Raw genomic sequence first — 15,263 nt, 5'->3', positions numbered from 1 at the left:
TGGCACAGTTATAGATTTAATCAGCATTACATAATAAACCTCACATACAATGAAAGAGTAAGCCAGAGTAAAGTTCTGTCATCTTTTTGAACCTTAGAAAAACGTTTAATGCAAATTTGTGCACATAAAACACACACATACAGTACAGTGCATACATAAAGTATCATAAAGTATAAATGCTTTTAATGTTGGCCTACATTAGTACGTCAACACTTACTTTTGTACATCCCCCTCTATCGTACCTCATAATAAACCGGTCCACGGTGGACCGAATGCAAACCGACTGGACCACTTTGGCCAAAGCTGGATCCACGACAACAGATAGTCTTCTGCACCTGCTCATGGCAAAAACTAAATATGACAAAAAACAACCGATGGGCACATTTTGTAGAGTGATAAGAGCATTTGAGGCTGGTGTGTGTGTCCTACACAAGAATACAGTAGATACAAGCTGTCCGGTTCATTTTGATGATACTAAGTAGAAAGCTCTGTGCAAGTCTGAGCTCAGGCAGGAGGTCGAATCCTAGCTTTTTAGGGAATTTACTCCTCCTGCGGGGAATGGTGTAATCCATAGTAGCTTTTCCTCTGCCAGTCCTTAACATTAACGCAGATACAAGAAGACATAGAAAGCTATTAAATGCACCCATGCTCTGAGGGCAGAACAATTAAGGAATGTCAGTTTGTGAACATATCAAATACAAAATACTGAAAATGATTTTAGGGGCTGGTATATGGCATATAAAGTGTCAGGCAAACTCTGGTACACCAGCAGCTTATCTTAACTTCACCCCACATCTCAGTCACGCCACACCCAAAAACAATGCAAAGAAACACACCATATAAAACAAAAATGTCAAATTAAAATATAAAAACATGATAGAATGGAAACAATATCATATAATATATCAAGTATTCATAATATACAACAATACAATTGAATACAAATCAAACCTAAAAAGGAATGTAGTTCTGGAAAAGTACCACTAGAGGTCAGCAAATATTCATGCTCAGATATCCAGTTATACACTTGAAATATTTATCTGCAGTGACGAGTTTCTTCTGCTTGTGGACTAACACTTGAAAAAAAACGTAGACTTCTTTTCTTCAGTTTAAACTCCTCTCAGTTCCACATAGCAGCAGCAGCAGTAGTGGTAAACACGTCGTCAATTCAGCAAAATCCACTTAGTTACATTCTTGAAATGAAGTCTCACAGTATAAATGACAGTTTTTTTTTTTTATCTAACACTGAATGTGCACAGTGGCCTCAAATGTCTCACTGAATAACATCTGCGATCTTGACACTGTTACTGCATCTGGAGAAGAAAAATGATTTCCCACGTAACAAAACTGACTCATGCAGTCATAAGAGAATTCTCTGGCAAACTCTGCTAAAACAATGTCTGTTAAAACCAAGAGTTTTGTTTTTTGAATTCGTTTTTTTTCCCCCCCATTTCTGGTGGTTAAAGTTCTCTCTGTTCACTTTCATCAGATTTTTGAAAATGATTCATCTGTCCAGCCGTGGATCCCTTCCCAGGATCGAGTGTTTATTCTCGTGTCTTCAGCGTCTTGAAAGTCTCTGTTCAGTCTCTGGGTAGGCACTCCTCCTCGGTGATGCCCTGAGCCTTGAGCTCTTCCAGAACATTGTCCAAGTGGCCGGGGTCCGGGTAGCCATGGCCCGTCAGGTTGGAGCCGAACTCCGTCTTGTGGTGCACCTCGTTCCAGATGACTGTGTCTGACTCGCCGGTGGTGCTTGACGTACCCACAGAGAAAATGAGCCGGCGGTCCCACGCTACCAGAAGAAGCCTCAGAACCTGGACGAAGAGATAAAAGAACAAAAATATTATGCTTTTTAAAAAAAAAAATTACAGAATCCGGAATCCTCTAAACCCCACAACACACCAGCGGCTTTGAAAGGCATGTTCATGACAGCCAGAAACTGTTACAAACAACTGCTCTAATTAGGAAACATTACTCAATCTAAGCTTTAAATATATATATATATCTCATAATATTCTACTAGTCTCATTTAAAATGTTGGCAAAATGACCACTAAAAACATTTAATTACACTCTTCAGTGCAACTGGGACGCTAACAATGAGAACAACAGTCACATGAGTCCTCTCTCCTTCGAGCCACGAGTGAGCTGTTTCCATAGAGGTGCAGCACTTACATTATATATTGCAATGATAAACGTAAAATGTGACAGGAGCAGAACAACACCCTGAATCTGCTTGGTGTTTTGAAACCATGGGGTCAAGAGTTCTCATTTACCTTGCGTCCCTTCTCGCTGTCAGGGAGGTAGCAGTGTCTGGGGAACCCACGGGCAGTGAAGGGTTTGCCAGGATTTGGGTGCTCTGGGCCCTAAACAGCAAGAGCAAAGTTCATCACATCATCCAAAACACAACACTTCCTGTTTTCATCATTTAGAAGCTAACCGTAGTAAGCATGGGTAAGACTTTACCTGGATGCCAGGAGGGATGTTATAAATGATCCGGATGGTTTTGCAGTCCGGGTGGCCGGGTAGCGAGTGGGGGATGACGTGGTACTCCATCTTGCCCGGGGGCTGGTTGCCGGTCTTGACTCCGTAGATGGTCTTGCAGGTGGGACACTGCAAGCTGCCGTCCTTGTTGCCATTGTTGTACATAGCAACGAGGCATTGGAGGTGGTACTGGTGACCACATTGAGCCAGGCGGCCCACCGACTCGGCCCGGGAGATGCCACCCACGCCGGGGCCTTTGTAGCCCGACGGTCCGGCCAGGGCCTCCATGCAGATGGTGCAGTCCTGAGGTGGGAAGACATGTACGATTTGTGACCAATCTGATGCAAACAGCTTCGAACAAGTGTTTTCTTTGTTTACTTTTTTTTTTTTTATCAAAAAGAAGAACTCACCTCCTCTGGGGGATTGCGGACTTTCTGAAGGTACCTCTTCACCACCTCCTCGGGGGTCTTTCCTACGAGACGGAAATACAAAGTATGATGATCTGTTCATGACAAAAATGCACATGATGGGTGTGAGAGCATATAGGTGAAAAAAAGCAGTAGCACCTATATGCAGACTTTATCATCAAACCCACCTTTACGAGCCTGTTTCTTTGTGGTCTTGCGACAGCAGTGACCCAGACCGGGGACGGGCTTGATGTCACTCTTGCTGACAGGTGGAGGATGAAGCACTAGCTTGGGAGGGCGGGTCAGGCAGACAGGAAGTCCTGCTGCACTCATCAGGATGCCTGTAATGCCTAGATACAGCCAGCAGAGGGGGGATGTTAGACACTGTATTAGAGGTTTACTCAGTGCGTGATGAGCTCTTTATCCATGGAATTATGTATCAACCATACTCATGAGGTCTGGTCAGTGGATTTACAAGTTAAACATGGGTCTGAATATCATTAGTGGTGATGTCTGCAGGGCAATACATCAGTGCCAAGTAAAAGTTTATTGAAAGAGCTGGAAAGCAAAACAAACTTTCACAAGTAAGATGCCTATTCAAAGTCTTAAAAGATTAATTTTACACCGATATTAAAGAGAGTACTTCTGATCGATTTCAATATAATGAGAAGGAAAAAAGAGGTTGTTTTAATATGCTGTATGTACCTGCTAGCGCAGGGTGTACAGGGCTTGATCCATTTAGGTTCTTCACAGGAACAGTTGGCACTCTGAAACACAAAACAATAAATGTATATTAATCTACAGATTGCTGACACACTAAAAGCAGACATGCAACTGGTCCGTGGCGTCACAATCTGAAGAGTCACATGCAAACAGGTGAAATGACACACAGTGTATGCTAGCTGCTAGTTCACCCCATGTCAGCAGACGTTGCTCATCACAACTTGACATACAGTCCTATAATTACCAGGTAGGACTTCCTGCTATGTAAGGCTTAAGATTAGGATGTGTATGGCAGCATTAGACACCTGGCACTTGGCAAATTAATTATTTAGCTACTTGCTATCTTTGGGTACAACTGACACAACACTCAGCAAGAACCCTGGAGCAAAAACATATTAGTAATTGATAGCAGGGGAAAGGGCTCGCAGCTATATTTAGAATATTGTCACCGCTTTACCTTGCTGTCAGACAGCCCTTTCCAACAGGGAACTGAAGATGTAATACCGCTGACTCGATCTTTTAGTTTGTTTGTGTTATTGTGTGACTTTGGTGAAGCCGAACTAATCGTTTAAAACACCAACGTAGGTAATACACTAGTAATACACTGACTACATAAGTACCTCATACAACCCCACTTCAAAAAAGCCCCAAAAACTATCCCTTTAAATCTGCTGAATACACTTATTTCTGCCAGCATTAAACATGGCGTTATTTTAAATCAAAGGTCAAACCATGCTTAACCACCGCAGTACTCGATCTCTGCTCATTAACAGGCAAAACATATCTATAAAAAACATGATTACAGCTACTATTATTATCCAGTTACAGGTGTGTACTTACGGTCTGCCAATTTTTATAATAGTCATTTTTCCTGCTTGAAAGCACCAAAGACCAAACTCAAGATATTCCAGCAATAATTTCCACTTGCAGCACTCCTGTTCAAACCTTGAGTATAACACTATGTCTGTATCTGCCTCTTCCTCTGCTTGTGTGACGCTGTCAGGACTCCCTCCTCCTTTTATAGGGCTTATCCACCTATTCCTGTTGACTAAACTCTAGGCTCCGTCACAGGAGGGATTACCTGTCAGCTACCATGTCACACTGCCAGGCTGCCATAAGACTGCCAGACACGAGTGCATACGACTCGTTGATGTACTAACACAATGCCACAGCATAGATATTACACCTGCTATTATAAAATCCTAACCCTTTGATTTGAGCAGGGGGATTTGAATACTTTGTTGTGTCACATCAATCAAAGCTACCCATTAATATTGTCCTCTGTACTCACTATGATCACTTTGACTATAACTGGAATATTTGCACCTTGCTGACAACAAAGAAGTCTTAAACCACATTAATTGAAACCCATGTTTTTCGTATTGCCACTAACAAGCATTAATAGGGTGCAAAACATGTTTAAAAATAAGATTGTTATCTATTTAATAAAAACAAAGATTCTTGAGGACATCCCACACTCTGCCCTTAAAACTATTATTTTAGATTAGATTTCTTTTTTTTTTTTTTATTGTTGGTGGTAAATCAAATTACTGACAGTTCTGCTAAAAAAAGAAAGAATAATAATCACTTCTTGAAATAATAAATTAAAAGTTTTCAATTATCTAGGTTGATTAGTTAGGGCTGGCTCAGGCTTGCCTTGGACCAGCCCCTATGTGTCTCTCTCTCCTCCTCTCCCTCTCTATCTGTATGCATTCATGTCCCTTAATTAAATGTTACTAACTCAGCATCCGGGGCGTCATCCCCAGAGTTTCTGTGTCTCTCATCTGGCAGGATTGCCACTGATAAAGGTAACGTCTGGGTCATGAATCGTCGCTGCGCCTGTTGCCCTGGTCCTGCCTGATGCCCATGTTATACTTCATTGAAGGCACCGGGAAGCTTTTTTTGACATCCTCCTGGATCCATTCTTTTTCATATTTGATCAAATCAAGTTGTATTTGTACTATGTTGTTCATTCTCAACACACAACATCTATTGCACATCTGTCCGTCCCGGGAGAGGGATCCCTCCTCAGTTGCTCTCCCTGAGGTTTCTTCCAGTTTTCCCCCTTTAATTATGGGGTTTCTTTTATAGAGTTTTTCCTTGTACAGAAGGTGTTGTATCCTTTACAGTCTGTAAAGCCCACTAAGACAAATGTGTAATTTGTGATATTGGGCTATATAAATACATTTGATTTGATTATCTGCAGTCTTTTTTTAAGGAAGCTTATCTCAAAACTACAAGACATTAATAAAGATTCACACTGTGGCGTATTATTTGACAGTTGATCAGTAATCATATATAGAAAATCTAATTTTACCGACCTTGTTCTAAGGGAATAAACAAGGAATTTTAGGCTTTAAGGTTGAAGCGTTTCAGGTATAAACAGAAACAGAAACAAAGACAACAACAGTGTTTTCACTAGCTGGAAGATTCTCTGTGTCCTATGATGCAACCATGACATAGAACAATTTACGGCCAAGAGTTACTGAACTGTACAGTTCCTGTACCTGGCAATCTACTTATACCGTACTGTACTATATTTGTTTGCTTGCCAACACACAGTGTCCGAGCTGTAGTATTAGTTCCCTGTGTGCGTGCCATACGTGATTCACATAATCAAAATGTGCTGGCTGAAAATAAACTGATTAACATTTGCGTATTAGGCAGGAAAATGTGAGTGATTTGATAAAAACAGATTAAAAGAAGGTGACAGAAATGTAGAGAAAAGGATGGGAAACAAGGTGTGTCACTTGGCCACGTTTCTTTAATCTCGGCTAATCTAGCTGCATTAGAGCAGCTTCCATCTGGACCACTGGATGATGGAGCTGCAGCATATGGCAACACATACACATACACATTAATACACACTTGCAGAAATCAAACCCAGTGCAGTGAGAGAAGAAAGGATCGCAACAGCTGTGTAGACCAAAGACAACTCTCGTCGCTGTGATAATCTGAGACAATGTCGACCACACTTGGAAACCATGTATCTCATTAGTCATAATATGTAGTAATCTATCTTTTTAAGGTTGATTATCTGTCCTCTGCATCTTGTACTTTTGCTACTGTGACACTTCAGTTTATCTGTTTTGGATCAAAATTGTTAATCTTACTTTATCTGAACTATTAGGTTCTGTTCAAAATGTGAAACACGCATTAGAACTAGTTAGAAAAAAAGTCATCCTGATGTAGAATGAATACATTTTAATGTTTTAATGCAGCTACTTTACAAAAAGTTGCAATTTAGGTCGATTTTTCTAAGCTAATTTAACGCTAACGGAAATATCCCATAGCTAAGCAGTTTAGATAAACGTCTTTATCAAGTATGTAATTCTCCTATATCCCACAGATAAAGCGGCACTGATGAATATTTTAATATCAACAATGGATTAAAAAGGTTATGTGTAATGTGAAAGGGGTCTCTCAAAATGATACACCTACAAAGAATGAACACTCGACTGCAGCGTTTAAATAAGTAATTCAGCTCATTGTTTTGCTTTCCAGGCCTGCCTCTAAAATTTATTCTAAAAACCTACTTTGCACTGCCTGTTCAGCACCATTCGGCAGACAGTCCACAGTTAGCAACTAGCCGGTGAACAATGTGGACCATTAAGCAGCAAGCAGATAAAGGATGACAGCATTTTGAGACCTTAAAATAAATATCCACCTCTCAGATGCAGACAGGCCAGTGTAGCATCGGCCGGCGACAAACTAAACGGCTCTGGTCCATAGACTCTCATGCAATTGTTTCAGATGTTCTCAATTTTTAGGGTGTTTTTTTTGTTTTGGATTTCAAACTAGTCATAGTTAAATGTTGTGCCGTGGACACGTGATACTCGTTGACCGGAAATTTGATTTGAAGACATCAGGGTTCACTTTAACACTGTGATCTGTAAGCTGTAGTTGTTTTTGCTGCTAAGTCCCTGGATATATCATTCAAATGCATTTTGAAGACCCTTCTGTCTGCTTCTCTCTCTTCTGACACACCGGATGCAGTGGGTATAGCCTGTACAAGCTATTCCATCGGGCATTCACCTCCCCTTCCACTATCTGTGCTATCTGTTTTGCAAGGGCACCGCTGCAAAACGATTGTGATTGATTTAAAGAAATACAAACAAGCCACAGTGTTTTTTTAGCCAGACCTTTCTCTAGTGCTGCTGACACAGTGCTGGGGAGATAGGTCTGGCTATATATATATATATATATATATATATATATATTTATTTCTTCAGTGCGTGCAGTTAGTTACTCAATACATAAATGTGAACCTAATTATTTACATACTTAGGACTACTGGGTTCACCTGTGTTTCCAGTGCCCGTGTGGTGCCAGTTAAGAATTTGGGCATAAAGTAATAAGACGATGACAGCAGGAGCACTACGTGAACAAAGAAAAAAGGAGAGAGAAAAAAGAAGGAGAGAAGAAGAGCGAGCAGCAGAGGGGTGAGTGGAGAATCCCTGGCTGATGGGATCAGAGAGACTCTGTTGATCTGTGACGTTGGCTGCTTTACCGCAGCAGCAGGTGCTCTCACCCTCTCTCAGGTTGAAAGGGTCAGTCGCACAGCTCACCCATAGACCATATAAGGTATGTAAGGAGTCTCTGTGACGTCACCCGTAGGTTGTGAAAGTGGGAAGCTCCGGCCGTCGCCATCTTGGCAGTGTCTAACTCCCGTCTAACTCCCAGCTAATCCAAACATGGGCATCGTCGGTGGAATTGAGGCAAGCCCATGACAGCAAGCAGAAAGTGACCTCACGCAGCACCCACCTGTCACTCAAAGCGACCACGCCCCTCATAATGCCTAACTTTTAGCCTTAATATAAATAAAACAGGAGAGTTATATAAACATTCACCCTCTTCACAACCTGTTTCTCGTACCAGGCTGTAAACATGTTTACTTCTTCTATTCGGCATTTTGAAATGAGATTTTATGGAGATTGACTCCCTTTCGGAGCCAGCTTCAAGTGACGCCAAGTCAAGCCTCAAACTCCAATGAACTACAGTTTTTGGCACTTTGGCGTAGACTTTACAGCTCAGCCCCGGAGCCCCACCTGACACGAAATACACAGTTTACTGAAGCAAGAATATTAAGCCTGTGGTATTCGGTATTATTCTGAGGTTTATCTTGACTGCTCATGCGAGGATTGAGAAAGTTAGGGTTTTCCACTGCGTCAGTGTTGGGTTTGATCACATGGAAATTATTGTGTATGAGTGAAGCAAATCTACTGGCCACTTACATGTTTTCAATATACTTTTAAACCTACAAGTTCTGAGCTTCATTCAGGTTTGAAAGAAGTCCAGTTTGCACTTTTGTATGCTTGTTGCACATGCCTAATTATTATTATTACCTGCTATCAAACACAGGTTAAGTGACTGCATGTGTTTGATTAATGCGGGAATTTCTTTAGACTTTATCGTCCCCGAGGGGAAATTCCTCTCCACAGCCCTGTACACATAAGACGACGATACACAAACACTCACAGCTCTATTCAGAGTAAGGTTGATTGAGTTGGTGTGTGACGTCCTGCTCTATTGAGGTTGCAATGACGATAACGTCATGTTTAGCTCTGCGAGGATGTGGGGAGACCAATCATCACGGCGGCCGTGTTGGTTATTGCGTACGAGTTTATAACATTCTCGCATGTTATATTTGAGACAACTGCATAACAAGTGAAATCTAGAGCACCCCACAGAAACTTCTCTTTCTGTGAGACTTCACTTCAATGATCGTGAGGGGAATGTTATAAAAAGAAAGGCTATAATTGGAATCTGATGAAATCTAGAGACTGAAATTATACAAGGCGCCAAAACAGAACGAGCTGCAAAACATAAAAGAATGATAAAATAATGAAGGAACAGCAGCAGTGGTCTTTACAAACGCTGACCATAGATATCTTGCTAATCAGCGCCCTCAATGACACATAGATACTGTGACTTCCTTCATTCATTAACACTGATACAGACAACTGCTTGAGGACATATACAAATATTCTGCTTTGAATCATATCTTTTGTCTAACGTGAATTTTCTACAAAATAAGTGAATTAAAAATTCTTAAGATTACACCTACTCCTCCCTCAGTAACAACAAAACAACCCAGAATCTATAAAATATGAAAATATCTTTCATTTTGAAAGTTTAATTACTAGAAACAAACGTCTCCTACTTCACAGTCACCTTCATTCTGAGATTTGTACTGTGCACGGGAGGCTGCACGTTTCCAGCCATACTGTAAGTTGCATACTGGCTTCCTGGTTATACAAACACATGTTCCCCGGTCTTTGAGTATCAAACTCTGCACATACATCATTCTGCAACAGGGGATTTCAAACCTCCAAATCAAATACCAAGAAGGGGGGGGGCTTTTATATTAGCATTCCTATGTTCTGTATCCACTACTGATCTGCTGCTGCCCTCTTGGGTCAACTGAATATTTAGGATAGCAACAATAATAACATAAAAAAAACAGCAATATGTCACCAAACATTCAACATAATTCCCAGTGAATAACATCTGCCAGCCTGGTGAGGTTTCACAACTAGCGGCACTTTTTTTTTTAGCACCCCTCTGCATACTAAGACGAAAGGTTTGTCAAGATTGTTTTTAAACTCAAGGAGGAATCTCCAGTACAAGAAGACCACTGATGCATTCCATAACGATGGGGACGTCCCAGATGTTACAGACCCATTCCAGATGTGCACTGCTTAGTAAAAAATCTGCAGCCAAATTTGATATTTTATACAGTTATCCCGATAACGCAGTAAAGCTGCTTTGTGAAACAAGCCCCCGGTCCATACTGGTTGCTATGGTTACCAACACAAGTGCTTGCACACACATAACACACAAAGCATTTCCAGGCTTTTTCTTGAGTTCTTGAGGCCCCCCAAAAGCGAGGGAATTGTTTGCATGAAAACTGTTTACAAAAGCCATGTATGTACACGTGTACAAGAGTGTGTGCGAGCGCGTGTGTGTGTGTGTGTGTGTGGTGTGTGTGTGTGTGTGTGTGTGTGTGTGTGTGTGTCGGTAAAGTAAACCCGTGGTTAAGCGTGGTTGCATGCCAAACGTCTGGAATGTGAAACGCTTGCGAGGGCTCGGCCTGTACAGTGTGAATGCTCTTCATTGTTTTTCCACGGAAATGAAAGAGCCCGATGGACTTTGTCACGAGATTAAAGGCTCATGAATGCCAATGAGCCCTGATGTCAGACACGGTGTAATGAGGGCTTCAAACTAATTACAAAGTCCCGTCTAAATTGATTGTCTTACATTTCTTGTTTAGTTGGTCCCATTTGGTTTCATATACGGTATATTTATAAGGGACGTAGCCTCTACGAACACGTCATTTCTGTCTTGTGTTCTCTGATTTGTCGTTTTTGTTTATAAATGTGCTTGTATTCTTATATTGAACACGTTAGCAAACAGTTGTCTTGCCAATGTCTGTTTGGTGCTGTGCGGGTAGCTTACAGTGGCTTTTTAGAGCTCTTGCACTGAAATCTGCTGCCTAAAGCTGCTGTTGGGTGATTATTCACAGTGGGTTCATCCATACGAGCGACCTTTTTCACATTGCACAGTCATTTGATCCACTGTTCATATGAAAGTATTGATTATCGAAGCTTTAAGCCTCAAGTTATTCGTGTTAAACCATGTTGGAGCATATAAATAAAGCCTAGCTTACCGTAAAATAATATTTTGAGCAATTTACTACAACAGTGGTTGTGTACTTACCCAGAGGCAATAAGGGCACGTGACTGAGCCATGGCGATACGCTGCAGTGCAGGTCGGCTCAGCCCTGCTAGGCTGGACCGGGGTGGCAAAGGGGCTGCGCAGGCAGCAGCACCAGATGAAGACACTGGACCCAGGACGCGGGCAGAAGGCGAGGGAGTGCAGGTGGAGGCAGCCGTGGAGATGAGAGGTGGGCCGAGAGCGGGCACTGTAGGGGCAGAACTCAAAGCAGAGAAAGAGGACGAGGTGGAGGGGTGAGGGGCAGAGGTGGCAGCAGATGAGAGTGTGGTGGACGGTGGAGCAGGAGGCGGAGGAGGTGGGGGGAGAGGTGGAGGAGGGGGACGGGTGGAGGAGATGGAGAGGGCGGCAGTAGCTGAGCCAAGGAGGGACAGAGAGTGGGTGAAGCCTCCTCCATAGCCAAAGCTGGCACTGCCAATACCACTGCCAACACCACTACCACCAACGATTCCTACACCACCCATACCACCAAAACCACCAAAACCACCCATACCACCCATACCACCCATGCCACCCATGCCACCTAGACTATAGCCACCTGTCGCCCCAACTATGGACGTCCTGTGGGGGGAAAACGACCGTGACAGGGTAGGAGGTCGAGGGAGAGTGAGTGAGTACGACCCTCCAGGGCCAGAGTAACTGCTGATTTTGGGACTTGGTGGCTTTGTCTGTGGCGGTCTCCGCCCCAGAGTGTGGGCAGACATGGCGCCTGCTTTGACGCTTAGCACCAACATACACTGCTGACAGGCGCAGGGCTGTCCCAAGGAGGTGATGGCAGAGGCAGGGAGCGCCCCACTGGGGTACGCGCTCCCGTTTCCAGTCCCACTGCTACTCATCCGGATCCCCATGCCCACTCCGGATACATCCACACCAAGCAGTCCTCCATGGCTGGGCATGGACATGGGCCCCCAGGCGTGGTGGGATTTGGGCAGGGGCCCAGACACCAGCGGGTAAGCCAGGTCAGAGCGGCGCTGGATGCGTCGGCAGCGCTGTGTCTGCCCGTTGATTTGGGTCATGCTTTCGAAGTCAATGAGGTAGCAGAAACCCAGCGGCGCCAGGTCCAGCCAGGGCTGCTGACGATCGCGTGCTGCCTGGATAGCGATGCCCACCTCCGTGTCGTACGCCGTCCAACTGCCAGCGTCGTTCTCCCACTCCCACAACCAGCCCTGGCCTGGCGCTGAGGTGGGGTCGTAGAAGCTACGTCGTACCGGTCGAAGGGTACCTGAGGCAGGAAGTAGGAGGTCAGAACTTTATTACATTATTAAGATTTTGACTATGTGCAACAACTGTTAGTAATGCAGTCATATTGCATTAGGACTATTTCCGTGAACAGCGCTTAAGGCAGATTTACGACTGGAGATTTCTACATGTGCAAGACTTCTACAGTATAAAGTTTGATCATTTTTATTTTCTGACCAACTACTATCGTGATGCTTGGTGATGAGAGGTGCTTGCAATAGGAGGTAAGTAGACTGGAACCCTAACCAATTCAACATGTCTGTGTTTGCTTGCTAAGAATTTGGGCAAACAGGTTGCCCATGGTAACAGTACACGGTGTTCTGAATTCTGATTGGCTGGCAGCCTTGATCTGGCTGTGTTTGCTTTCTCAGGGTGCCCAGAGAAACTCTCGAGTGGTCATACTGTAAAGCCTTCACAAATCCAATCCTGTGTCTGAAACGCAAAAGAAACTGCAAAGATTTCTTGACGATGAGCTTGAATCTAAAAGTGAGAGAGTTCAATTAATGTAGGAGCTACTGCATTTTACTGTATAATAAAGTATTTAAAATCCACAAAACATCAAACATATAGCATAAAGCCCTTTGAAAAAAGAAAATCTCATATATTTAAATAATTATATACAAAACTTCATTGGAATTTGTACGATACAGTATGTGTGTCACAGTTTGCCTAGACATTAAACAAGACAACAAGGGCGCTCATTCATGAGATCTGCTTCCCATCGACCCCATTTTATCAATGACCTCAGACTCCTGAAATTCTTCCCCACCCTTCTCCTCCTCCTCCTGCCTGTCTCCTATTTAGACTGGGGCACCCAGCCTGCCTCCCCCAGAACAGCTTCTGCTGGGTTTGGAAAACAAACTTCACAAAGGCTTTTGTCAGCCAATGTTGAGAGAGAGAGGGGAAATGTTGGGTTCTCTGCCAAAGTTAGACATCTGACAACTGACAATTCCCTGCTTTGTCTTACTGCTGTGCTTGCTCCTCTTTTGTGAAGCTGTGACTTGAGGGAGACGATTTTTTTTTCATGCCCATATTCTGCCATTAAAGACAGTGGTACTGATGACAGTGTTGGCAATAAAAAAATATGTATTTGTGGCTATGACTGGACATTTCAGCTGCTACTGTGGCCTATGTGTCACATGCAAACACACACAGGTAGTACCAGAATGACTCACTTCACCACAAATCACAGACACAGAGCATCTCTACCTGTCATTTAAATGTAACATAATACAGGACAAGTGTAACGTATGTTGTTTTGGATCTAAAAAATAAATAAAATGTCTTGATGTTATTGCTGCGGATATAAGAAGCCGCACTTTGCAGCAAAACACTCTCACCAGGGCATCAACTTCTGGAGCGGAATCAACATAAGAGCTTGCAAAGATAAAGTAGACACACATGAGCAATAAAAAGGCCTCCACCTCAGGCCCGGCTGCAACGTAACACCCTCCGCCCTGTGTGTCTCTCTCATCTCTGCTTCTCACCTGTGTCTTGTCGGAACTGGTGCATGGAATGCAAATCGATGATGTAGGGCGAGAGGCGAGAGTCCACCTGGCCGAGGACAACACTACCACACCGCGGGTCGCTCCGGATGACTGCCTCGATGTGATGACAGACAGCCGGGCTGTAGGGCCGCCAGCGTCCGTGCTCGTTCAGCCATTCCCATACCACTACGGCGGATGCTAGTAACATCCTATTCCTGCAAAGGTGAAAAAATAAAACGGACAATACGGAGGCATAAATGAAAGCTAAACCGTGGGGATGGTGGGCATTTAAAGACACCCTGCTGACGCTCCGCCGTGCATCCCTGCGCACAGCGGCGCTGCATCCATCTTGGACAGTTTGCAACCCAGATGTGTTTCCTATCTGTGGATATAAATGAATATTTTGGCGTGACACTACATGCAAACTGTACCTTCCATGTTTGTAGTTTCGGTTATGCAGCAATTAGTAGGTCCTTTTATCACACGGCGAAGGTACAGAGAGTTTCAGGGCACAAAAACCCTTGCAGGATGGTTGCATTTTACTCCCTATGCAGATGAGTGACGTCTACTGAAATCATTTCTCCGGCACAATCAAGTTAGGGTGAGAGGAGAAAATGCAACTTGGATCCTCACGGTGGTGCGGCACTCGTGAAGTAGGTTACTGTGACAGGCTGGCTGATTGTGCAGTGCAAGGTTGCATATTTGTTTGACCAAACATGTGCTGTTTGTAAGGGAAGATCAGATTCTTGAAAGCAAAGAAACTAAAATATTTACCGGGTTAGTTCGGCTCCAGTGTCTCCAGTCAAATCGCTGCTTTGTAGAACAGTTTGGGTGCTTATTGATCCATCTGTCACTGTGAGAATATCTTCAGTATTGAAGTAAGATCCCGGATTTCTGGTTACATAATTGCTTTGATAGTGTGTCACAACAGTTTTGTTTACGTTGACTCAGGATTACTCATTGGTTCATCCATAATGGCTCTCACCCACCACTGATGATAATAAATGTTTGACACTCGCGTGCGTGAACACTCCCACACTCACACTCCTCGAAGACCTCCAACATCCAATCCGATTCGAGCCAATGATCCGTCTGGCCAATCACGAACTTGTCTCATCAATCTCACACAATCTGTCACTAGTATTACGTGTTGTGTGAATAAATGTTTTTGTTTTAATATTAGGTTCGACAGA

General features: G+C 43.4%; 1 protein-coding gene across 2 annotated transcripts; it reads right to left on the bottom strand.

Moving 5' to 3' along the window:
• Positions 1-3: 3 nt before the first annotated feature.
• dtx4a (deltex 4, E3 ubiquitin ligase a) lies at positions 4-15,058 on the bottom strand. 2 transcript variants are annotated; one of them, XM_029455040.1, is made up of 9 exons: positions 14,845-15,058; positions 14,071-14,285; positions 11,330-12,566; positions 3,593-3,654; positions 3,076-3,237; positions 2,891-2,952; positions 2,463-2,783; positions 2,273-2,362; positions 4-1,811 (listed from the first exon to the last, which is right to left on the bottom strand). In XM_029455040.1, the coding sequence occupies exons 2-9, from the start codon at positions 14,276-14,278 to the stop codon at positions 1,581-1,583; spliced, it is 2,373 nt and encodes a 790-aa protein (XP_029310900.1). In that variant the 5' UTR covers positions 14,279-14,285; positions 14,845-15,058; the 3' UTR covers positions 4-1,580. The 2 variants fall into 2 exon arrangements, with proteins under 2 accessions (XP_029310900.1, XP_029310899.1); XM_029455039.1 differs by lacking the exon at positions 14,845-15,058 and adding an exon at positions 14,502-14,809.
• Positions 15,059-15,263: the final 205 nt, after the last annotated feature.

The sequence above is a fragment of the Cottoperca gobio genome, chromosome 18 (assembly GCF_900634415.1).
Source record: "Cottoperca gobio chromosome 18, fCotGob3.1, whole genome shotgun sequence".
NCBI lineage: Eukaryota > Metazoa > Chordata > Actinopteri > Perciformes > Bovichtidae > Cottoperca > Cottoperca gobio.
The sequence above is the reverse complement of the archived record's forward strand: the minus strand, read 5'-3'. Positions and strand labels throughout refer to the sequence as shown.